At 42.0% G+C, this 24,521-nt stretch overlaps 1 protein-coding gene across 5 annotated transcripts in view; it reads left to right on the plus strand.

Annotated features, from left to right (window-relative positions):
• The first annotated feature begins 1,075 nt into the window (after positions 1-1,075).
• LOC140459621 (rho-related BTB domain-containing protein 2-like) overlaps positions 1,076-24,521 on the plus strand; it is a 59,650-nt gene continuing 36,204 nt past the window's right edge. For 2 of the 5 annotated variants that reach the window (XM_072553910.1, XM_072553913.1), the window contains exons 1-3: positions 2,170-2,663; positions 16,570-16,772; positions 24,184-24,287. In XM_072553910.1, coding sequence (XP_072410011.1) covers positions 16,581-16,772; positions 24,184-24,287 — 296 coding nt within the window. In that variant the 5' untranslated portion in view covers positions 2,170-2,663; positions 16,570-16,580. Of the gene's footprint in view, positions 1,383-2,169; positions 2,739-16,569; positions 16,773-24,183; positions 24,305-24,521 lie in introns of those variants that run through there. The other 3 variants (XM_072553912.1, XM_072553911.1, XM_072553915.1) reach the window with 3 other exon arrangements.

Genomic DNA, 24,521 nt, shown 5'->3' on the forward strand with positions numbered 1-24,521 from the left:
TGATTAAGAAGCTTATGCCCGAAACGTCGATTCTTCTGCTCCTCAGATGCTGCCTGACCGACTGTGCTTTTCCAGCACCACACTTTTTGACTTTGTCACTGGAATTGTGTCAAGAGACATCGTAAGATGTGACCGAAGGGTAAAAGTGTGTCAGAGGCCATCTGAACTGGGATCACCTGAAGCACTTCCATGCTGACGGAAGAATGATTTTCTGGTTAAAATTACATTGCTGTTTGCTGAAGCCTTGTGTACAAATTGCTGCATTTCCTTCATCAAAACAGTGACACCTCTTCAAAAATACTTAATTGACTATCAAACAACTTGGAACATACAAACATTCTGAAAGGTGCTAAATAAATGCAAATCTACTTCTAGAATAAAGGATGTAGAGAATCGTTGAAATAGTCACATTGAGCTCGACATATAATGCTGCTCCTTCTGAAAAAAAATTGCTGGTGGCCACTTCCAGCCTCTACAAAGCTCCTCATCTCTGTAACTTCCCCACCTATTCCACCTCTCCATATCTTTGAAAGCTTTACAAACCCATCCCGATATCTGTAACTTCTTCCAGCCTTTCAGCTTTCCCTGTCTCTGCCACCATCTCCCGTTCTGCGTTTCTCCACATCTCGGCCCGAATTTGTCCATGAATGATCAACATCATTGGTGGTCGCTTTGCTATTCTCTCACGAAGATTGGCTCTCTTCCTTCTTTAAAGCTCACGGATTCTAATATCTCCCCTTTGGCTCTTTATCAAATTCTGTTTAATAGTACTCCCGTTTAACTACACTAAAGGCACTGTCTATAAGCAAGTTATTGTTACACTTCCGAATCATGGAAGGCAATCTTGGATCAGGAATTGCTGGAAAAACTCAGCCGGTCTGGCAAATTCTGTCGAGAGATAACGTTTCGCGTCCCACGACCCTTCCTTAGAAATGGCCTTCTGAAGAAGTCGCACTCGCAACGTTATCTCTGTTTCCTGTCCACGGATGCTGCCAGACCCGCCCAGGTTTTCCAGCAATATCTCTTTGTTTCAGGTGCAAATCTTGGAGAAGGACATGAGCCCAGAATTCCATCGTCTCGTGTTCATTGATGTTCTCAACTCAGCCATTGAAACGGATTGAATAAAAGCAAAATATTGCGGATGCCGGAAATCTGAAACAAACACTGAATGCTGGAGAAACTCAGTAGGTCTGGAAGCATTTGTGGCGAGAGAAAGAGTTAACGTTACGCGTCCGGGATGACTTCTTTCAGAACTCAGATGCTGTTTAGTCTTTAGTGTTGCCTTTTGCAAGATAGTTTCGAAATATCTGTGTGTTTTTGAAGAAAGCACATTTATCTCCCAGCCAATGGAATTGAACGATCAAGGACACAGAGAAGTACAGGTTTGTACATTCTCCTTAGTGTTCGGGATTTCCGATGCGCTGCTCAGTTTATCACGATGAGTGTTCATGTTGAAACATCCCTTCAATGAGTACCCCATCTCAGTGGGGTTGAGATGGTCATGTCAGTTACGCAGGAGGGCGGGAAACAAAGTTGATTTTTCCAGCCAGGCATCTGCTGTTGGGGGTGGGGCGCGGCATAAAATTTGGGTCAAAGTTCTGTCAAAGTTTGACTTTGTGCCCGCAACATAATCCAGTTTGTTCAACTCGGGCTTTGTTGCTCCTCGCGATGTTCGCATCAAACGTATCTGCTTTTCATCAAACAGGGAAATATTATAATCTGTTTTCAGACGCACGGGAAAAGAAGACAAAAAAAACCCCGGTCTGGAAGCGTTCATTTCTGTTTCTGCCTGCACAGTCACTGCTGAGTTGCTCCAGTACGATATTTTCACTCATTTCAAAATACTAATCTTTTTTTTTTCCGCACACATAGATAGAGCAAGTGTTCTCAAAACTGTAATTCCGTGCACCAGTTAAATTGCCCTTTTCAGGAAGGAGTGAGCTTTGCTCTCGTTTGTACTCTGGACATGGGTGTGGGGTAAGCTGCTGTTCGCAGGAGGAGTGGCATTGGGACAAGGTTTGGCGGGGGGGGGGGGGGGGTCTTACTCTTCCGGTGCACTCGAATATCAGATCATGGCCGTGACGCTCAGCCAATCGACGTGTCGGTAACACCCCAAATCCTTGTGCCAGACCAGTGGGCGGGGGATGCACCAGTCTGCGCCAATGGGGATGGGAGAAGGAGGTGGGCGCAGTTTCTCTGAGACCTCGCTTTCCACTGCAGAATCCCTGCTCTTTGTTTTTATTTTATGAATGAAATAATAACTGCAGCGTGAGCCTGTTTCGGCCGATGGGCAGGAAAACAATCTGACTTCATACATAGATCTGCAGCCCTTGTTGCCACCTCTCCAATGACCACCCCCCCCCCCTCCTCCCCGCAACTCCATCTTCTCTCTCTCTCTCTCCCACATTCAGGAGTCAGGCGCAGGGCGCTGTAATTTCTGCGGAAAGATGATTTCTTCAGGGATTTCGGCTTGTGGCGCGATTCTCTTGTCTTAGTTCAAAGCGTGAAGTCATTCCCTTTGCGACAATGTCGAATTATTTATTTTTAATTGATACACTATTCAAATGGATACAATGACGAAGGTGCCTGCGATTCACTGAAAAAAAAAGGCGAACCGAGAGGAACCTACTTCCTTATTGAAGAAAGATTTTCCATTCTGCACGGTGCGTGATGACTTATTACCATTTTGCCGGACACATCTGTGTTGTGTGTATAAACATATATTGATATATTTATAGGTATGTATCTTTCTGCTTCTATTTTGGGAAATGTCTGTCTCTATTAAGAGTCTATTCGCGCTCATGAGTGGCTAAATTGAGCCGGTTGTCCTGGTAACAGGATTCGGGATGTGGACTTTTCTCTGAGTCCAGACCCCAGAAGCTGCGCGCACTCGGTTTGAGGGCTGGGTCCGGCGTCGCCCACACTTTGGCTGGAGCCTGACCCACACAAGCACTGCATGTGATTGAGCTTCTGGTCTCCTGTCTGAGCCCATCATGTCATGTTCCAAGTATCCCCCCCCCCCCCCCCCCCCCCGAGTCTTCTCGGGATGGATTATTAACCAGTAGTGCGGCAGGGATTCATAATTCCGATTCACATCTTTTAACACAGTGTTTTCCTACTGCAATTGAACATTTCTTGTAGGCCCCCACTTTGGAACAGACGCAGGTGTGTAGGTAGTCGGATTTCATGCAGCTTTTTAGAAATAGATACTTCTGAATTATTTTTCAACGCATGGAAAAGGGAAGTCCAGCTTTTCTCTCCACCCCCCCCCCTCCAAATATACTTTATTCATAAAATTTGTCACAATACATGACAAAAACATTTCAACTTGAAAATGACAGAATTTGCAAGAAAACTTCTCCACTTACAGCATGTTACACTCGGTATAAGAGCACTCGTCTAACACTCCATGTCAGATATACAGCCCGGGGTGGGAGTGGGGGGAGGTTCAAACTGGATGTTGCAGAAAGAGCAATGGGTATTTTTTTCCTCAGTACATCATTTGATTCTTTGAGGTGCTTCAGTATGTTTTTGATGCTCTTGATACACACTCAGCCTGTGCAATTTTCCAGTCTCCAGCCCCGCAGTGCACGTTAGTTGAACGGCCTGAGGTAGCGACCTTTACCCATTACAGAAAAATAAAATGCATATAAATCTGATAATTAAGCAGTTCAGAGATCATACCTGTATATCTAGCCACGTGATAGATTAGTTCATGATGGCCTAATTCCTACTCCTATGTGTTATGATCTTATAATCAAAGCACTACACATATGATACTCACACCAGAGTCCCTGTGCATAGCATCTTGATAGATTTCAGTCACTTGTAACTTCAACTTTTAGACTGGAACTGCAGATAACTGCTTTCTGGAACTGTATACACCTCAGCTTATCTCAGTACTTCTCGTCTAGGGCTAACACTAATTCTGCACTGCAAAGTGACCTAGTTCACTATATATTCTTTCCTTCTCAGGAGCAGTGGTATCCACAACCATCCGAGTTCAAGGACTTCAGGTCTGCTTAAAACTCAAGTAAAAGCTGAAACTCAAAAATATTCCACTCTAACTTGTGACTGTTTCCCCAAACTTAAAAAATGATCCAGAATTCTCTAACGACAGACTGACCGGCTTCCACACTGTAAGGATTCTCTGTTTCGAAGTTTGGAAGGAGTTACTGGTGTTAATAGAGAGAGAGAGAGAGAGAGAGAGAGGTTTTCTGCTGTTGGTCATATTTTGAGAGGGGTCAGGAGAGCCCTTTCTTCATTCTGAGTGGCCTCCTAGCTGCCTCAGAAGATTCAATTTGATCAGTTTAAATTTAAGGTTGAGTTTTTAAAAATTCTGTTAAGCAAGGGCATTCAAAGTCAGGATACGACCATCGGTCACCACCTCATCGATAAACAGTCGGCACCTATTACCCTTCTCCTGTCCCGATTGCTATGTGGTGCTACAGGGTGACCTTAAAGAGGTTTATAAGATCATGAGGGGCATGGATCGGATAAATGGACAAAGTCTTTTCCCTGGGGTGGGGGAGTTCAGAACTAGAGGGCATAGGTTTAGGGTGAGAGGGGAAAGATATGAGAGATCTAAGGGGCAACTTTTTCACACAGAGGGCACTATGTGTATGGAATGAGATGCCAGAGGATGTGGTGGAGGCTGGTACAATTGCAACATTTAAGAGGCATTTGGATGGGAATATGAATAGGAAGGGTTTGGAGGGATATGGACTGGGTGCTGGTCAGATTGGGTTGGGATATCTGGTCAGCATGGACAGGTTGGACCGGAGGGTCTGTTTCTGTGCTGCACATCTCTATGGCTCTATACCTTATTGCAAAACTGGGTAAGTGTAATCAATGTCGATAAGGGTCATAATGACTTTGTTTTATTCTTCCGTGAGATTTGGATGTCACTGACCAGCATCTGTTGCCCATCCCTAAGTGTTCTTCAAGTGAGTAACCTGCTTGACCATTTCAATGGGCATTTAAGCATCAGTTAGATGGCTGTGCCTTTGAAGTCATGTGCAGACCAGTCCAGGTATAGATGACCGATTTCCTTTCTCAAAGGAAATAGATAAACTTTAATTTCCAAATTTGTTAAATTAATTTACATTGAACCAACTGTTATGATGGTGTGAAACCCTCATCTAACAGCATTAGTCTCGGAACCATCGTCTCCTCCTTCATGGCTTAATTCCATGCTTTATTATATCCACAGGGTGTTTGTAATTTAATATCTTATTTATGTGGATTTGAACTTTGAAAGCTATGTCTAAGTGAGTAAATATTTCCATTGTAAAAATTGCAAGACCCAGACAGAAAACAAAATAGTTGACGTAATTTGGTTCCTTTATTACTGTTTGTAGATTTTAGACATTAGTCAGAATAGTTTTAGTAAATGACTCAACACATAATTATTCACATGCTAGAGCACAAAACATCCATTGTAAAATTTACCAAATTAGTAATTCTTGCAGATTAGGTTTTGTACACAAGTTCAAATGCATAGTAACATTTGAAATGACATCATTTGACTTGCATATGAAGCATTGAAATTTCGGCTTATGTCACCTAATTAAGCAACGACAGCTTCGATGCAGATCAGCCATGATCTAATTGAATGATAGAATGAGCTGGAGGGGTGTGAAATAAAAACAGCTTGTGCTGGAGAAACTCAGCAGGTTTGGCAGCATCAGTAGAGAGAGAAACAGTCAATGTTTCCAATTCAAAGATACTTTTTCAAGGGGGTGAATGGTCTTTTCTTAGTCTCCATCCTTATAATACTGGTGCAGATGTTTTAACCTTGCAATGGACCTTGGCTGAGCCTGGTATCAAACTTTCTGAAAGCATTGACTGTTTGATGAGGGCTAAGTTCTTTGTGAGCTTGTGTGGTGCGGGTGTGTGTGATTGTCTGTGTGTTTGATACTTGAGTGTGTGGAAGCACCCCCAACCAGAATGAACAGCATGTTCTTCCACTGTATCTACAGCCACATTTTTATTTTGCCATCTTTTCATTTGTTCCTCAAGTTGACCAACATTGATAGAAATCATTTATTGCCTAAGTATTAAGAGGCAACTGCATCTCATAGGATTTGAGTTAAATGCTCGTTTGGGTAGCACGTTATCTTCTCTGAAGGAGATCTTATGCATGCATTCTGCAGTGTAGTTTACTTCTCTGATTTTATTGAGATGGTTTATGAAAATTATTGCTCGGCAGGCTTTACTGCCATGGATTGACAGGAAATGTCCAATGTGACTGAAACAGCAACCTTGAGGTTCAGGAAATGAAATAAGTTGGATGTGAATTGTGTCTTTGTTCACCAAAGCTGTGATTTACATTTGAAGTGTGGTAACCTTGGAAATTTGGAAGTCAATTTTGAGTAAAGTGAGATCTCCAACATAAAGCAATGGGATACATCACCAGCTAACTAGATTGCTGACATGAGAGATACAACTGGCCAGGACACCAGGAGAAACTCCACTCCTCAAGCTGCTGGGGTCTTGTTAGTTTCCACCACGTACTGCTCAAGATTTGCAACAAGGAAAGAAGACTTACCAACTCATTTAAGTTTTAACATGCACAGTGTTTGTTAATTTTAGCCATTAACCGAACATACTGAGTACCCAGTTGAGGATGTAGGACAGCAAGCAGATGAGCAAGCTTTCAGCTTTGATCCACGGTCCTTGAGATTTACAAAATAAATTCTTGCGAATCATGGAGGCAAGATTGAGTAAATTTTAAGTTATTTGAAAATTGTGTTTAATAGCTTCTGTATATGCGATTGACCACTGAATACTTGTGATGGATCAAGTCAAAAAGAAGACATTTTAGATCTGTTGTATTGACAGGAATAAGTTGTTTTCTGGAACAGAGATTCACAATTTTGCTTGCTTCAGCCTTTGTGGTCAAGTTTCTCCTATTCTAGAACAGTCAATGAAGACTGGACAGTGATATTGACCTGAGGACCAAAGAGTCACGTCAGCTATTACCCCCCCCCACCCCCCCCATTTTATTTGACTGTTAAAATTATTTTAACCCGAATTGTGACTGACCTGTCAAACTCGACTGTTAATTTGAGGCCATCTTGCTGACCATGTCTGAACTCAGACCGTCCTGTTCCCGCATCACCCCTGTGCTCCTTAAACAACAATGGCACACGCAACCAAGGAGTATTTGATTTGAAAATTCCCTTGTTTCCAAATTGCTTCATGACCCAGCCTCTCCGCAAAATCCTCCAGCCCCACAACTCCTTGAGATCACTGTGTTCATGCAATTCTGGTCTCTTCAACATCTCCAAGTTTAATCCTGTCAGAGGGAGCAGTCCCTTTGGATGTTGGTGCCTGAAATTTTTAAAATTTCTTCCCTTAATCTCTCTCCTTTCAGACCTGGCTTTACATCTTTGAGGCACCTGTTAAAACCAAAAGATCTGATCAAGATCTTTGTCATCAGATGTTGCTCATTGTAAAAGTTAGTTTTATGTTGCCACCCTGAAATGCCTTGATTTGTTTTATTGTGTTTAAGTTACTTGACAGTTCTGCTTAACTTGCCATTCCAGAAATGCACAATACCCTTATTCTGAATTGGAATATTGTCAAGGGATTATTTAAAATTACAATTGGAAAAAATTACTGAGAATGCTGGAAATCAGAATCCAGCAATTCCTGTTTTCATTGTTTTTTTGCTCATCTAAGAGAGAAGATGGGAACATAGTTCAACACCTGATCCTGAAAAAAAAGCCCTGTGACAATGGAGCACTCGCATGGTACTGGATTAGATTATCATCCTTGACTTGTCTATTCCCCTCCTGGATTGAGACATGAACTCAGAACCGTCTGACTCAGATGGGAGGGTGTGACGCACTGGACCTCAAAGTTGTGAAATTGTACGTAATCAATCGCTGCGACTCTACTTGGGATGGAAATTAAATCGTGCTGAGCCGAGTATAATTTTCAATAAGGTTGAAGTCAATCACTTCAAAAACCAAACCGTAATTGTTTGGGACTTGGTGTGCGCTGGTTTGAGATGACTGGGTGTGAAAGAGGAGAAAGTGAGGACTGCAGATGCTGGAGCTCAGAGTCGAGAGTGTGGTGCTGGAAAAGCACAGCAGGTCAGGCAGCATCTGAGGAGCAGGAGAAGCGACGTTTCGGCCAGAAGCCCATTAATCAGGAATGAGCCTAATTCCTGATGAAGGGCTTGTGCCCGAAACATCGATTCTCCTGCTCCTCGGATGCTGCCTGACCTGCTGTGCTTTTCCAGCACCACACTCTCGACTCAGGTGTGAAAGAGCTGAAGTCGGACTGACAGCTGGGATTCCTGACTGACACCAAAGAATTCTTCTTTGAAACCCACAGCTATGAAGCAGTACTTGGCTTCTGAGCATCCATCATACAAACATTACTACTTCCCAAAAACACTTTCAGCCTGCTGTGTTTTGGTGGAAACTGGAGAGATATTTATGAACAAACTGCATTTCAAGTTGTTATCTCTTTTTAACTTCACAGATTTCTTTGAACCAATGAAATTGAATTATCCAGCACAGGTCGGAATCATTCTGTGAAATTTTAAGGAGTTCGGAAAAGATTTACAAGGATGTTGCTTGGGCTGGAGGGTTTGAGCTGTCGGGAGAGGCTGAATAGGTTGTGGCTATTTTCCCTGGAGCTTCGGAGGCTGAAGTTTATAAAATCATGAGGTGTAGAGTAAATACACAAAACCCTTTCCCCAGAACTAGGGAGTCCAAAGTTAGAGGTTTAAGGTGAAAGGGAAAAGATTTGCAAGGGAACCAAGGAGCAACGTTTTTACACCAGAATGGCGAGTATATGGAATGAGCTGCCAGCGGAGGTGGTGGAGGCTGGTACAATTATAACATTGAAAAGGCATCTGGATGGGTATATAAATCAGAAGGATTTAGATGGATATGGGCCAAGTGCTGGCAAATGGGACTAGATTAATTTCGGATATCTGTTTGACATGGACCAGTTGGACCGAAGGGTATGTTTCCATGCTGTACATCTCTGACTCTATGATTATGACTATTCTTACATGCTACAACAACTATGCCAATGTCCTTGCAACTTCGAAGGCATGAAATCCTGTGACTAACAATTCAACTTATTGCACTATTTGTAATGCCTTGTCTATCACAATATACACCTTACACTGTAACCACAAGCCACATGATCTCCTTGACTGTAATTAAAACCACTTTTTCCAGCACATGGAGCACTATTTGATATGCTTGAACAGCAGAATGCAATTCACCATGGTGCATTGGCAAATAATCATAACTTCTGGATTAGTTGAGAAATTCATTTCCTTTGTATAATTTGTAGGTGTATTCATTTGCTCAGGTGTCACTTGGGTTGAGGAATTGCAAGGAATGCAATATGATTGTGCATAAAGCTGTTGCTAAAACTTTTCTGAGTTTTGCCAGCAACTGTCATTTCACTGAGTAAAGTATTTTTATTATCATGGAATTAGAATAGTCTTTTCTTAAAACAGACTTTGCACTAAAGTTTTACATGGTCTGTTGCTATAAGAGAGATTGAGCATGGAACCTCCTTCCACTGTTGCTGTTTCTTTGGATTTTCCAGTTTAACCCGATCAGCAGCTCTGCACAACCAGACTGTGAAAACCAAACCAAACCAGAACAAAGCTGAGCTGGGAGAACTGGCCACTCCCTTTTCATTGGACAAGGGTTTTTTTTTAAACTTCAAAACTTCTTCGAGTAGATCAACCCCGAACCTCGGAACCCATGACTTTATGACCCCGCTGAAAAAAAAATGACAACATAACCTTGTTAAAGGAGCAGCATTGTCACACATGTCTGTCTTAATAAGGCATGCCTGCTCCCAGTTGATGTGATTGTATTTGTGGCACAGAAAATGGCCATTTGACCTAATAGATCTTTACTGGTGTTTGTGATCCTCAATGTGATCTTCCCACTTAGTTAATCTCATTCCACATCCTGATATTATTGATGTTTCACTGCACCCATACGTCACAAAACTGTTTGATTCTTAAGTCACAGCATTCTTGACAATTAGATGGAAAACGCACACAACACTGAGCAGGTCATGCAGCACCTCTGTCGAGAGAAACATTGTGAAGAGTTCCAGTTTGGTGATGTCAAGGGTGTAATAGTTCTTAAGCAAATCTAGAGACAGGCACAAGGGAATACAGAGCAAAAGGGATGATAAGTGGCAGGTTGGAAGGCAGTCATAGAGCTGTACAGCATGGAAACAAACTCTTCAGCCCAACTGATCCATGCCAATCAGATATCCTCAATTAATCTTGGACCATTTGCCAGCATTTGGCCCATATCCTGCTAAATGCTTCGTCTTGATATACCCATCCAGATGTCTTTTAAATGTTGTCATTGTACCAGCCTCCACCACTTCCTCTGGCAGTTCATTTCATTATATGCGCCACCCTCTGCATGAAAAAGTTGCCCTTTGCATCTCTTTTAAATCTTTGCCCTCATGCCTTAAATCTATGCACTTTAGTTTTGGACTCCACTGCTCTGGGGAAAATACATTGGCTATTCACCCTATCCATGCCCCTCATGATTTTAGAAACCTCTATAAGATCACAACTCAGCCTCCAGGTAAATCAGCTTTGGCCTATTCAGCCTCTCCCTATTGCTCAAACCCTCTAATCCTGGCAACATTCTTGTGAATCTTTTCCGAACCCTTTCAAGTTTCACAACATCTTTCCTACAGCAGGGAGACCAGAATTGAACATAGTATTCCAAAAGTGGCCTTACCACCATCTGTACAGCCGCAACACGACCTCCCAACTCCTATTCTCAATGAAGGAAAGCATACCAAATTCCACCTTCATTATCCTGTCTACCTGCAACTCCACTTTTGAGGAACTATTAACCTGCACTCCAAGGTGTCTTTCTTCAGCAACATTCCCCAGGAGCTTAACATTTAGTGCATAAGTCCTGCCTTGATTTGCCTTTCCAAAATGCAGCACCTCACATTTATCTAAATGAAACTCCACCTGCCACTCCTTGACCCACTGACCCATCTGATGAAGATCCCATTGTAATCTGAGGTGACCTTCGTAGTTGTGTGTGGTAACAACAAGTCAGGAAAGGGTGGCAATCAGCCAAGAAGAGAACAAAAAGTCATTTAAAGGGTCTGTAGATGACTACAGCAGAACCATGAGCTGTAATTTGAAAAATGGTAACCCAGGTTACAGTCTGACATTGTTACACTATTTGTCAGACTGTCAGGTATTTAATCAAAATTTGATGTTCTGCAACTTGAGCTTCCATTGAGCCTTTGTTGCAATAATGTTGGAGGGGAAGGTCTGTGTTGGATTGGGGAAAAGATTTGAAAAGTTTAAATATGAATCAGGCTTTGGAATGAATCTATCTGTTCAGCAAAATAAATCCTGAAGGGGAGGAATTTGACTTTGCATGGCCCAACCATGCAGCTAGCATTGCTTGAACACCGATGATAACCTCTGCTTCATAGTCAGCGAATTTGTAAGTGAATATTGATTGGGAGCTTTACCAAGGGGACTCGACCAATGTGTAAGACCCTAAAATGGTCTTTGAAACATCTCCTGATCTTTGGTCATTGCTATCAGCTGCTGTTAATCCCAACTTGAACATTCACGCATGTATAAGGGTCCTCTTGTGGCACAGTGGTAGTGTCCCCACCCATGGACCGGGAGACCCGGGTTCAAGCCCCATCTGCTCCAGAGGTGTGTAACAATATCTCTGCACGGGTTCATGAGCAAAATTGGTTTACAAAAACAAATCAGAGATGTCCGCCAAGCTGACACAGCATTTGCAACAACAGGAGATGTTGAGTTCCACCCTCCTGAGTGGGAGAAAGGAAAAATAAAGCAGGCTTCTAGCAATAATTCCTATTCAGAGGGTAGCTGCTGGTACGTGAGAATGGCGATTGAGGAAACAATCGGTGGTGTGACTGACATCCCATAAATAACCCGAACAGAAATAGCATTTGAGCTCCCACTTGTGTGAAGTTTCACACAGCATCAATTAAGTGCAAAATTGTTGCTAATAAAAGTGGAGGAGAAAGATTCAAATGGGGTGATAGTGTGGAGAAATGAGATGCAGTGAATTCTCAGGATATTTATGATCTGTAAATGTGAACAGCTGATTGTGTGGGTGTCTGTGTCTCTGTGTTTAGGAAGGCAAGTCAATGCATTTTGAAATTAGCAGGTGGTTCCAAATGGAGGTGATAACAAATTGAGTCACCTTTGGTTGTATTCACAAGATTCGTTGCATTAGATTTATAACCATGATATGATATGCTGTTTTGTATCAAAGACATTGATGTACAGATGGTTCAAATCTTGCTCAACCTTTTAATTCTTTTCAAGTGCATTTTTCTTGTGGTAATTAACAACTAGTATGATTGTGTTCAATTGGTTTTGCTGGTGAATAGGTAATGCTGAAAGAATTCAGAAAATATAGTTTCAGCTTTTCTGCCAATGACAACCAAAAATTGAAGTGTTTCACTTCTGGGCACAGAATTGGCCACTCTTACTGTGTCTGGCTAAAGGTGATTCCAAATCCAAATTCATTCAGCTTTTTAAAAAAATCACTGGCTGGACCAGCATGATGCCCATCCCTAATTGCCCTGGAGATGGTGATCGCGAGCTGCCTTGTTGAAGCACTGCAATCCATGGGGTTCCAGTACACCGACAATGCTATTTGGAGGGTGCTCCAGGACTTTTAACCAGCAACAACAAAGGAACAGCGATACATTTCCAATTCTGCATGGTGAGTGACTTGGAAGGGAACTTGCAGATGGTCATGATCTCTTGTATCTGCTGCCCCTGTGCTTTTGATGGGATTGGCCATTGGTTTGGAAGGTGCTGTCCTAAGAGTGTTGGTGATTTTCTACAGTGCAAATTGTAGATGTTGGACGCTATTGCTGCTGAGCATCGGTGGCGGAGGGAGTGGATGTTTGTGGATGTGGTGCCAATTAAGCAGGCTGCAATGTCCTGGGTGGACTTAACTGTTTTGAGTATGTTGGAGCAAATGAGAAATATTCTATCACACTCCTGACTGGTGCCTTGCAGATGGTGGGGAGTGAAGAGGTAAATTACCCGCTGTCAGATTCCTAGCCTCTGACCTACTCTCAGCCACAGTGAGCTAGCTTACATACTTATCATCAACCTGGGCTAAAACTCTTCTCAAAAATTGCTAACAGAATTTGTATGTCTCATCCAGTTGAGTTTCTGGTCAATGGTAACCCCCAGGATGTAGATGGTGGGGTATTCAGTGATAGTAATACTATTGAATGTCAAGTGGTAGTGTTTAGATTGGCTGCCCTTGAAGTGAGCATCATTCCGTGCTGCCAATTTTCTGCTTTTTATCCCCAGTCATTGGAGATGATCAATGCCTGGCAATTGTGTGGTGCAAACATTACTTGCCACTTCTTCGCCCAAGCTCAAGGGACAGGTCAGAGGTGTGAGAGACCATTTCAGAGGATTTCAAAATAATGAGGCGGCTTGATGGGGTAGATAAGGAGAAATCTGAAAAGGATTATGAACAAGAGAGCAAAAGTTTAAATCATTTACAAAAGGAGCAGATGTGATCCAAAAAACAACAACTTCACACAGTCACTGGAATGCACTGCCTGAAAGTGTGTGGAGGCAAGTTCAACTGAGGCATTCAAGAGGAGCATGGGACTAATATTTGGATTGGAATAATCCGCAAGGGACTGGGGATAAAAAGCAGAAAATTGGCAGCACTGAATGATGCTCACTTCAAGGGCAGCCGCAGACCTGATGACCTGAATAGACTCCTTCTGTGATGTGAACAAAGTTAGTAAAACATGAAAGGAAACAAAGAGGATAGATAGAGAGAAACCATTTCTGCTGGTCAACGTACCTTGGGCAGGAAGGTGTGGCTTAAAAATTACAGCCAAACCTTTCTGAAGTGCTATCAGGTAACACATCTCACAATTGTTGGAATGAATTTTGGAACTCACTTCCACAAATGGTGGAATTAATGCTGGATTCGATCTCTCTTTTAAATTTGAGGTTTGTGGATTTTTGATATCCACAGATATTAAAGGATATGTGCCAAGGTTGGTGTCCAGATTTAGTTACCAATTTGTTCTGATCTCAGTAATTGATAAAACAGGTCAAAGGGGTGGAGTGACCTTCTCCTGTTCCGATCTGCTCCTGACCCAGGTCGTGTCTTGAGGGTCCCATTGTTGGCATCCCTCCCTCTGAATGATAAGCTCTGGTTTGAAGTCCTGGTCCAGGACTTGATGATCAATGAAGGTGCATTTATAATACGGCCAGGCAGGTTGAGTATTTGGTCAATAACAGATGCTAGGAAGAGGAGAGTCACCTGATCAGCCAGAACATGTTGGGGCCTTGCTCATCACTGTCCACATCTCCAAACTGAACTACACACAGGAAAGTGCATGTTGCCACAGCAACTCTGACTCCTTGCGTGAATTGTAATCCACCACGGCCAATTTGGAATACCTTGCACAGTTCAATCACTGGGCAATTTAAATGGGCAAAAGGACAAACCATTCCCACTTTCAGAGGGCATACTGCACCAGTTTATTGTGGCACATCAGCATCCTTCATAATGTCATCTATTACTGGCTAATGTAAAACTGATTAGCCTGAGACCCTGCTGTTGTGTGCCATGAATGCATTTGAAATGAGATCTGATATGTGTAATGTGCAGAAAGAATTCAAGAGTACTTCAGTTTCACTGGGCCTTACAGAGTCTATAAATAAACTGCAGCCCAGTTTGCCTTGTACACAGTAACATGAAATGAGATGGCTGATAAAGATCTAATGATTTGTGTTTCAGGCATCTGTCAGGAGAGAATTGGAGTGTATTTCCTCCACCTTTTAGGTTTTTTAGTCCCTTCTGTTGATAGATCTGAGATACACATTCTACCCATTGCAGAGGGTGCAGTGGCACAGTGCTGGCACTGGGCCACAACTCATTGCATGAAAACAAGAATGTTGTTTCATGGAATCCCTACCATGTAGAAGCAGGCCATTCATTCCATCAAGTCCATACCAACCCTCTGAAGAGCATCCCACCCAGACTTTAAAAAAAATTTTTTTTCCCCCTCCCTACTCTGTCTCTGTAATTCTGCACATCTTTGGACTGTGGGAGGAAACTAGTGCACCTGGAGGAAACCAATAGGGGGAATGTGCAAACAACACACAGACAGTCACCTGAGGCTGGAAACAAACCTGGGTCCCTGGCGCTGTAAGACAGCAGTGATTAACCACTGAGCTTCCCTGCCACTTTAAGCTCAATAATGTCTGTGCCAATCATAAGCCAAGCTCTGACTTCAACATCATCGAGTTGATAGAAAGGTAAATATGTAAATCCAATGTGCTAGATAGTCTGTTTATCGAAAGATCAGCTGTGGCATGGAGAGCTGGAGAGATCTCAAATTCCATTCCTGCCCAGTGTTGTGTCAGCTGATGGATAGGCAGCACAAATTGTAGAGTGCCGAAGAAGTGCCTTGTCCAAGAGTAAGGGGAAACCATTCAGCTGCTTCTGCGCTTGATCTTGATCCATCTTCTGAATATGTGCTTGCGAACATGTCTGGACTTTTCAAGTAGTCTGTCAATGTAATCATTCATCATTTTTCAGTGATGGAATACGATGACGAGTGTACCGTACCCAAAGCTAGGTCACCACGCTTGTGCAACTGTCTGCCTGCAATCTTTCATCCAGTCATTTAAATCAGTGGAAAATTGCTATCTTTAGTTAGAAGAAAGAAAAATCTGATAGCGACATTAGATTGAGAGGAATATTCTCTGAGACATAGATAATACTTGAAAGAATGGTATGCTCAATAAATGCATGACAAATACTTGTGCTATTTATAAATCCCAGCTGGCACCTAAGATTACATTGCAGTTTCAGTTGTCAGTAACAACACTCAGCTTTCCCAAGTTACCCACACTTTACACAGTTTGTTTGATTTCTATGTCAGACATTAAATTTTCCTTGCAGCTTGAGCATTCTGTCCATGACTCTGCTACAGGTGCTGATATTCATCAGAGGGTATTGCCTCTTTTGCGAGGTCACTGCAACATTACCAGGATGCAATGTGTGTTTAATCACAGCTATGTTTAGTGAGCAAACAAACAAAGTGTTGTCGAGTGGTGACTGTGTTATATTTGAGAAAAAAAACCCTTGGAACACAATTTATTACAGCTATTTCTCATATTACATGTGTTTTTTATAGACACTCCTGCAAATATAGATGATGCACCCTTCATAGCTTCAGGGCATCTCAAAGCTAGTGAAATAATTGAGAAGCCATCCAAAAAACCTTGTGATTCCTTCACATTGTCAGAGCACAACTTGTCAGATTGTTGCAATTTTATGTGTACAGCTCAAGAAGGGGAGTGCAGAGCGATGGGTTAATTGTTTTGTACTGTCCCAGCAAAGAGCTGGCACAACACAATGGGCTGAATGTCATTTTCAGCTGCAAACTCTGGTAGGAAGAAAGGAAGCAAGCAATAATTCTGGCATTTCCAGTGTGTGCATTTTGTTTTAATATGATCATTTTGTTTATCATATCTAGCCCATGGGTTGATGGATACAAACATGGACTACGAAAGACCAAACGTAGAAACCATCAAGTGTGTGGTCGTGGGCGACAACGCAGTCGGAAAGACCAGGCTTATCTGTGCAAGAGCATGTAATACCACCCTAACACAATACCAACTATTGGCCACTCATGTACCAACAGTCTGGGCCATTGACCAGTACCGTGTGTGCCAAGAGGTAAGTCGAACATGCACTTTATTGTGGTGCAGTGCAACCCATTTTAGATCATTTGTGAAATCTTTTTTTACTCAGAAGTTAATAGTGAGATCTCAAATATTGCAAAAGCAGTATCTTGTGCAGAAAAAGTGTTGGCTGTTAACAGATGCTCAGGGATCAATAGTATATCTTTCAATTCAGCACTTTACGACATTCTGAAATTAATATTGTGTTCAACAATTCCTGCTCCTATGGAAAGTGGGTGATGGCAATAAGTTTTGCCATTTACAGCTCACTTAGCCCTTTTTTTAAATCTGCCCTTCCCCTTTTATGTTATCTTTGCATGCCCAGTACATTTTCCAAATTCTTTTGTTTTCGCCCTTGTGCTGTCATCCCTTTTTAATCACTCCTACCTTTCACCCGATCAGTGCTTTTTTGATCTTTTGCTTCCTTTCTCACTTTTCCTGCATCTGTACTTGGTAAAAATCTGGTAAAGCTGTGAAATTTTATACTTTTCGCACAAGGTCAATCATGGGAAATGATTCTGCGTAGATGCTGCCTAATTTGGTGACTACCAACATTTTCTGTATGTTATAAAACAGGCAATATATTTTAGTACACAGGCCTGATGGACTGAACAACCTTCATTAGATTAGATTAGATTACTTACAGTGTGGAAACAGGCCCTTCGGCCCAACAAGTCCACACCGCCCCGCCGAAGCGTAACCCACCCATACCCCTACATCTACCCTTTACATAGAACATAGAACATAGAACATAGAACAATACAGCACAGAACAGGCCCTTCGGCCCACGATGTTGTGCCAAACTTCTATCCTAGATTAAGCACCCATCCATGTACCTATCCAAATGCCGCTTAAAGGTCGCCAATGAATCTGACTCTACCACTCCCACGGGCAGCGCATTCCATGCCCCCACCACTCTCTGGGTGAAGAACCCACCCCTGACATCTCCCCTATACCTTCCACCCTTCACCTTAAATTTATGTCCCCTCTGTTGTACCCGGGGAAAAAGTTTCTGACTAAGTTACCTAACACTATGGGCAATTTAGCATGGCCAATTCACCTGACCTGCACATCTTTGGACTGTGGGAGGAAACCGGAGCACCCGGAGGAAACCCACGCAGACACGGGGAGAACGTGCAAACTCCACACAGTCAGTCGCCTGAGGCTGCATCATCCTGCATCATTCTATGATTGCTGATATTATAGGCATGAGATGCTAAATACAAATGCTTTGTTTACTCCAGATAGCCAGTGGGTGAAGGAGGAATGCAAAGCTAACCTTTATTTGGAATGGCCTTATTCACAAAGTGAAACATTATAGATATATATCTCTTGATTCCATTCCATTCTTGTCACTTAATATGTCCTTAAGGGACCATCCAATCTTAACTGTCCATCTGTATGTTCTTAGTATTAATTTAAACAATTCGCAAGCACAGTCATCTATCATTAAGCAGGAACTAAAGACAGGGAATTTGGATAATTTTAACTTGTGCATTATATCGCACCTTTGGAGCAGTTGAGACTTGAACCTCGACCTCCTGGGTTTGAGATAGGGAAACAACCATGCACCACAAAAGCCCCAAGAAATTTACAATTAAATGAACTTAGAATCAAAATATGATGAGAGAACTTGACTGGCTTGATGCTGTGGGAAAGACTCAAAATCACAGTTTAACAATCCATGAAGTCTTTTAAAGTTAGAGGTGAAGAGAATTTCTTTACTCTGTGAAGGTCATTAATCTACAGGATTATCTTGTCTCGAGAGCAGTGGAGGCCTGGTGAATGGATATTCTTGAAATCAAGGCAGATGGATTCTTGACTAATGAGTAACTCCAAGGTTATTGAATAGACAGGGAAGAGACAATGAAGGTACAGTCAGATCAGTCATTGACTGAGTGAATGATAAAGGAGGCTTGGGGGCCAAATGGCCCTGTTAGGCTCCTGATGTGTGTCTCCGTATGTATGCACTTTAATAAGAACTGGAATTTATGCTTGCACTCACGGGATCTTGCCATTTCATTTGTCTTTGGAATGTTGGTCGTGCTGTTTCTATAAAGTACAAACAAAGAACTGCAGTTGCTGTAAATCTGAAACATCAAGTGTGGAAGAAACTCAGCAGGTCTGACAGCATCTGTAGAGAGAGAAACAGATTCAACGTTTCGAGTCCAGTGTCCCTTTGTCAGAATGGTGTTAGAAACATTAACTCTGTTCCTCTTCACAGATGCTGCTACCAGACCAGTTGAGTTTCTCCAGCACTTTGTATTTTAGCCTAAGGTAGTTTCTGCTTGTCCTGAGGGTCAGTCTGACTTTGTATGTATGTCAGTTAGGTAGGACCGAGTGGGACTCATTCCATGAAATTTGGGCCTTTACAGAGAGGCAACTGCTCCTCAGTTGCTTTGGCCCTCAGCTATGCAATTTTCTCAATGTCCTCCTTCATGTCTCTCTCTCTTTCTCTCTCTCACTCACTCTCTCGCTTTCCTTTTTTAGGGGACACCTTAAATTTTGCGTGTTTAACTCAGCTTCTGGTTAACTGATCTAAAATTTCCTTCGTGATTCAATATTATATTTGGTTTCATAATATTCTGTGAAGCATGCAGTGTAGCTTATTACTTTAAAGATGCAATCTAAATTCAAGTTGTGAAGTGCAGGTCTGGTAGGTGTAAAGGATGCTAGATGATAGAAATTGAGGCTCTGATCAAAAAAAAGGAAGCATATATCAGGTATAGACCGCTGCAATCAAGTGAATCCCTGAAAGACTTATAAGGGCAGTAGGTGTATGCTTAAGTGAGAAATCAGGAGAGTAAAAAGTGGATGTGAGATAGATTTGACAAATAGACTTCAGGAGAATCCAAAGAGATTCTACAAATACAAGAAAGACAAAACAGTAACCAGGGAGACAATTGGGCTCCTGAAAGATCAACATGGCTGTCCAAATGTGGAACCACAGGAAATGGTTGAGATACTAAAAAATCTTTTGCATCAATATTTACTGTAGAGAAGGATATGGAAACGAGGGAACTTGGTGAAATAAATGGTCATGTCTTGAAAAGAGTTCATATTTTAGATGAGGAGGTGCTAGAGGCCTTGGAACACAATAAGGTAGATAATTCCCTGGGCCATGATCAGATGATTCCCAAAAACTTTGAAAGAAGAGATTTCTGGGCCCCTTGCTGAGATATTTGGATCATCAACAGCCATGGGGGAGGTGCTGAGAGTCTGAAGATTTGCTAATGCGTTGCCATTATTTCAGAAACACTTTGAGGAAAAGCCAGGGAGCTAAAAACAGGTAAGCCTTCAGTCAGTGTTGGGTAACTTGTTTGAGCCGATTCTCAGTAACAGGACTTGACGTGCATTTGGAAAAGCAAGGACCAATCAGGGATAGTAAGCATGGCTTTGGAAATTATGGGAAATCATATTTCACGAACTTGATTGCGTTTTTTGAAGAGGTGACAAAGAAGATTGAAGGCAGACCTGTAGACCTTATCTCCATGGACTTCAGCAAAGCATTCAAGGAACTTCTGCATGGGAGACTGGTTAGTCAGGTGAGATCACATGAGATCCAGAGAGCGCTAGCCAATTCAGTACAAAATTGGCGAGAAGGTAGAAGAGGGTGATGGTGCAGGATTGTTTTTTGGACTGGAGGCCTGTGACAAGTTGACAAGTACTACATTTATTTCTTCTTCATTTATATAAGTATCTTGGATATGAATATAGAGGGTACGTTAGTAAGTTTGCATATGACACCCAAATTGGAGGTGTAATGGACAGTGTAGAACTTTATCTCAGAGTACATCGGTACCTTGATCAGAAGGGCCAATGGACCAAGAAATGGTTGAATTTAAATGAATACAAGATGCTGCATTTTGATGAGGCAAACCAGGGCAGAACTCAGAAAGTTAATGGTTGGAGAGTGTTGACAAATAAAGAGACCTTGGGGTGCAGGTGCATAGTTCCTTGGAAATGGAGTCACAGGTAGCTAGGGTTCATTGGTCATAACATGAAGTCGAGGAGTTGGGATGTCATCATGTGGCTGGAGAGGACGGTAGTTAGGCCACTTTGGAATATTGCATTCAGTTCTGATCTTACTGTTATAGGAAAGATGTTGCTAAACTTGAAAGGGTCCAGAAAACATTTGAAAGGATGTTGCTGGGACTGGAGGGTTTGAGCTATAGAAAGAGGCTGAATAGGCTGGGGACTTTTTCCCTGGAGTGTTGGAGACTGAGGGCTGATCTCTTAGAGGTTTATAAAATAATGAGGGGAATGGATAGGGTGAATAGCCAAGGTCTTTTTTTTCCAGGCGAGGAGAGTCCAAAACTGGAGGGTATAGGTTTTAGGTGAGAGGGGCAAGATTTAAAAGGGATCTGAGGGGCAGAGGATGTTGGGTGTATGGATCAAGCTACCAGAGAAGATGATGGAGGTGGGTACAATGGAACATTTAAAAAGCATCTGGATGGGTATATGAATAAGAAGGGGTGAGGGGGATATGGGCCAAATGCTGGCAAACAGGACTTAGTCAGATTGGGATGTCCAGTCGGCATGGACTGTTTCCATCATGTATAACTATGTGACTCTATAAGTTATTGTTGCACAATGGTTATTTGTGCTGACATTTATTTGAGTGGAAAACAATAACACAGCCCAACAAACACTTGAACTTCAAAATAAAGGCAGAAAATGCTGCAAGTACTCAGTAGATCAGGCAGTATCTGTGGAGAGAGAAAGGGTTTACCCTTCAGTTTGATGAGCTTGAGTCAGATTTAATAAAGTATGTTTAGCGATGGTGTGATCTAAACTCTCAATCCCTTGATTAGAAGTCTGGTATAGTCATTGCAAAGCTCCAGTACCCTCAATTTGATTTTGCAAAAGGCAGAGTAATTTACTTCGGCTCATTATCATTCACATGGGTAGATTGGTGTTGAGCTTTACTTCGGAGTTCAAGAAATCTGAACAGCATTGAAAACCATGGAGCATAAAATGTTGTATCACTGGGAAAAGAAAGAGAATTGATGTTGGCATTAATTACAGCTGAAGAGGGTAATGTCTTTGAAAATACGTCAGTCACTGGTGTTCTCACCTCTGTCAGACTGTTGTGGGTTCAACATTCCAACCCATTGTGGGTTCAACTGCTCCAGAAACCTGGGCAAATAATTTAGCGAACTTCCTAATCAGTGATGCTATTACTCATGTCTGAGCAGGTTGGACTTTAACCTGGGCCTGTTGGCCAGAGGTAGGGACACTGCCACAACAGACATCTTGAGCATGTAATCACTGCTGATTTACAGATGCATAGGCAGTGCAACAGTGTCAAAGGTGCCATCTTTCATGTGGGTTATGAAACAAAAGCCCTGTCTGCCCTCCCAGATGGACCTGTTCAGCCTTGCCATCTTCATTCACTGAACAGTATGGAAAGTTTTGCCAATGTAATGTCTTGGCCAATATTTATTTCTCAGTACGGCTTTTACTGGTTTTGTCCATAATCTGCGTAACTATCATACAAGATATTATGTCATCTGTCAGATGACGTAATACTTGGAATGTATTCATAGGTCCAGAATGACATGGTCAGTAAGAGCTCTCTCGAGCAACAAAGGAAACACAACATCAGTCAATGTGGCAGGTTATCTGTTTATCATTGCATTGTTTTTGATGGGAATTTGCTGTTCTCAGGTGGAGTGCTGCTTTTCCTGTATTACAACAGTGAGTACACTTCAGTACATTGAACCACAATGAATTGTTTGCTGTATGTTCATCATTTCTCTTAAGTGGGAAGATGATGACAAATACACTTAAATAAAACATGTTTAACTGTGAAACAGTCCAGGATGTCCTAAGATCATCATAGTTACTTTTTAATGCGGATAGTTTTATCAGGAGCATCCAGTTTATTGAAAACATGTAAACATTGGTTGATAGCTAACAAGTTTTTGAAGATGTAAGTTTTAATTTGTAAATAAATATCGGTATGTCGAGTTGCAAACCCAGAGGACATTACTGGTGTTGGTTACATAATCCCAATTTTGTTTCTGTAAAGGCATGGTGTTTTACCTGCTCAATAATGTGACAACACTGGCAAATCAGTGTCAATTGATCATCCCCTATTCTACTGAGATCATTAAAAGTCAAAACATGTTTTGTTTCCTGGCATCAGTCCTTGACATACCTTTTTAACAGTTTGAAGCTATATTCCCCTGCTGTACAATTTCAGTATAACTTACATTCATGTTCCAGTTGCATCCTTCTCCATATTTGTAACTGTTCCACACGATTATGATATCACCAATAACACTGTTAGATCTCTGACATTTTTCCAATCAGACTGAGTCCACTGGTAGATTCAGGTACAACTTTGTTACAGCTTCAGATTTTTTTTTGCAGTAAGGCATGCAAAGACTTCAGATTGTGTACAGTTAAAACTTAGAGTGCCCACATCCCCCTTGATATTATTGGTCTGTGGCACTGAGATGTCCCTCTGTAATTAGCTGTCTCATACAACATATGAAAGAAAGGGACAGGCTGGTGGTCCATACATGGTCATGATATTTTCACTAACTTCATTGATAAGGTTGGGGGGGGGGGAAGGGGGCTGAACCTGGTTTGAATCTTTCCTTTTGCTGAATTTTTTTGCATATATGCGGATCTATAACTACCTCAGAATCTGTATCTATGATTATCTAAAGAATCTGAACTGAAACCGGCTCTTAATATTGCAACAGATTGATTAAATAATTCAAGAGGAACAACTATTTATGGAAGCTGCATGCTTTATCTAAGCTAGTGACCTTGATTGAACAGTTTTGCTCTGTTCGACTTGCTGAGACCACATTTTCCGAAGGCTGTCTGTCTCCTGTCAGCCATGTTCTGCTGCATTCTGTCAGCCATTGTCTCATCCGTTATGGGCACCCATTGGCTATTTTGTGCCACGTGGTCATGGGCAGCACTAACAAGCACCAATCCGAAATTACACCTCAGCCTTCCACCATCAGATGCCAACCTTTTAGTTCTTCTTTACACTGTTGCCAATGCTTGAATGCCTCCCTTGTATCTTCACACCAAAAGGTGAAGGAGAATTCAAGATGCTGTCCTGTTATTATGCACCTCAGAGACAGTTTGTTCTCTCCCATACTCTGGTATTTTGGCAGTGCAGTGAAGTATTTTGACAACATAGTTCAACATGAGTGTAACTGAACATTGGGTGGGCACGCTATCTGCCAAATCAACTAAAGCACCTGACTCTACTACATTTGGGTGTCAACTCCGACAACATTCCTCATTGAAGAAATGTCTGGTTTATGTTCTGTTCCTTTGCACTGGTCATTATGGGGCAGGGACTGAGGGTGTCACTTTTAAGGCAAGGGATTTGAAATGCATAAAATCACCTCCTCAGTTTGTTTTTTGTTTGAAAGGTTCTGGAACGTTCACGTGACGTGGTGGATGATGTCAGTGTTTCACTGCGGCTCTGGGATACATTTGGTGATCATCACAAGGATAGGCGCTTTGCCTATGGCAGGTACAGCAATGCAAAAGGTGAAGATGTTATTCTTGGATTTGTTTGAGTGGGAAACTTCAGATTTCCAGTTGAAGCATTTAGTCATGGAGGAAAGAAATACTGAAGCAACCAAAGGCATGAAAACTCCATTCTCTTCAGAATATTCTGCTTTCCATAAGCTACATTCCACCACAATTCAAATGTGAAAAAAGACTTTTTTCACCTTTGTAAATGCATGCCTTACAATGTCCTGCA

The sequence above is a fragment of the Chiloscyllium punctatum genome, chromosome 35 (genome assembly GCF_047496795.1).
Source record: "Chiloscyllium punctatum isolate Juve2018m chromosome 35, sChiPun1.3, whole genome shotgun sequence".
Lineage (NCBI taxonomy): Eukaryota > Metazoa > Chordata > Chondrichthyes > Orectolobiformes > Hemiscylliidae > Chiloscyllium > Chiloscyllium punctatum.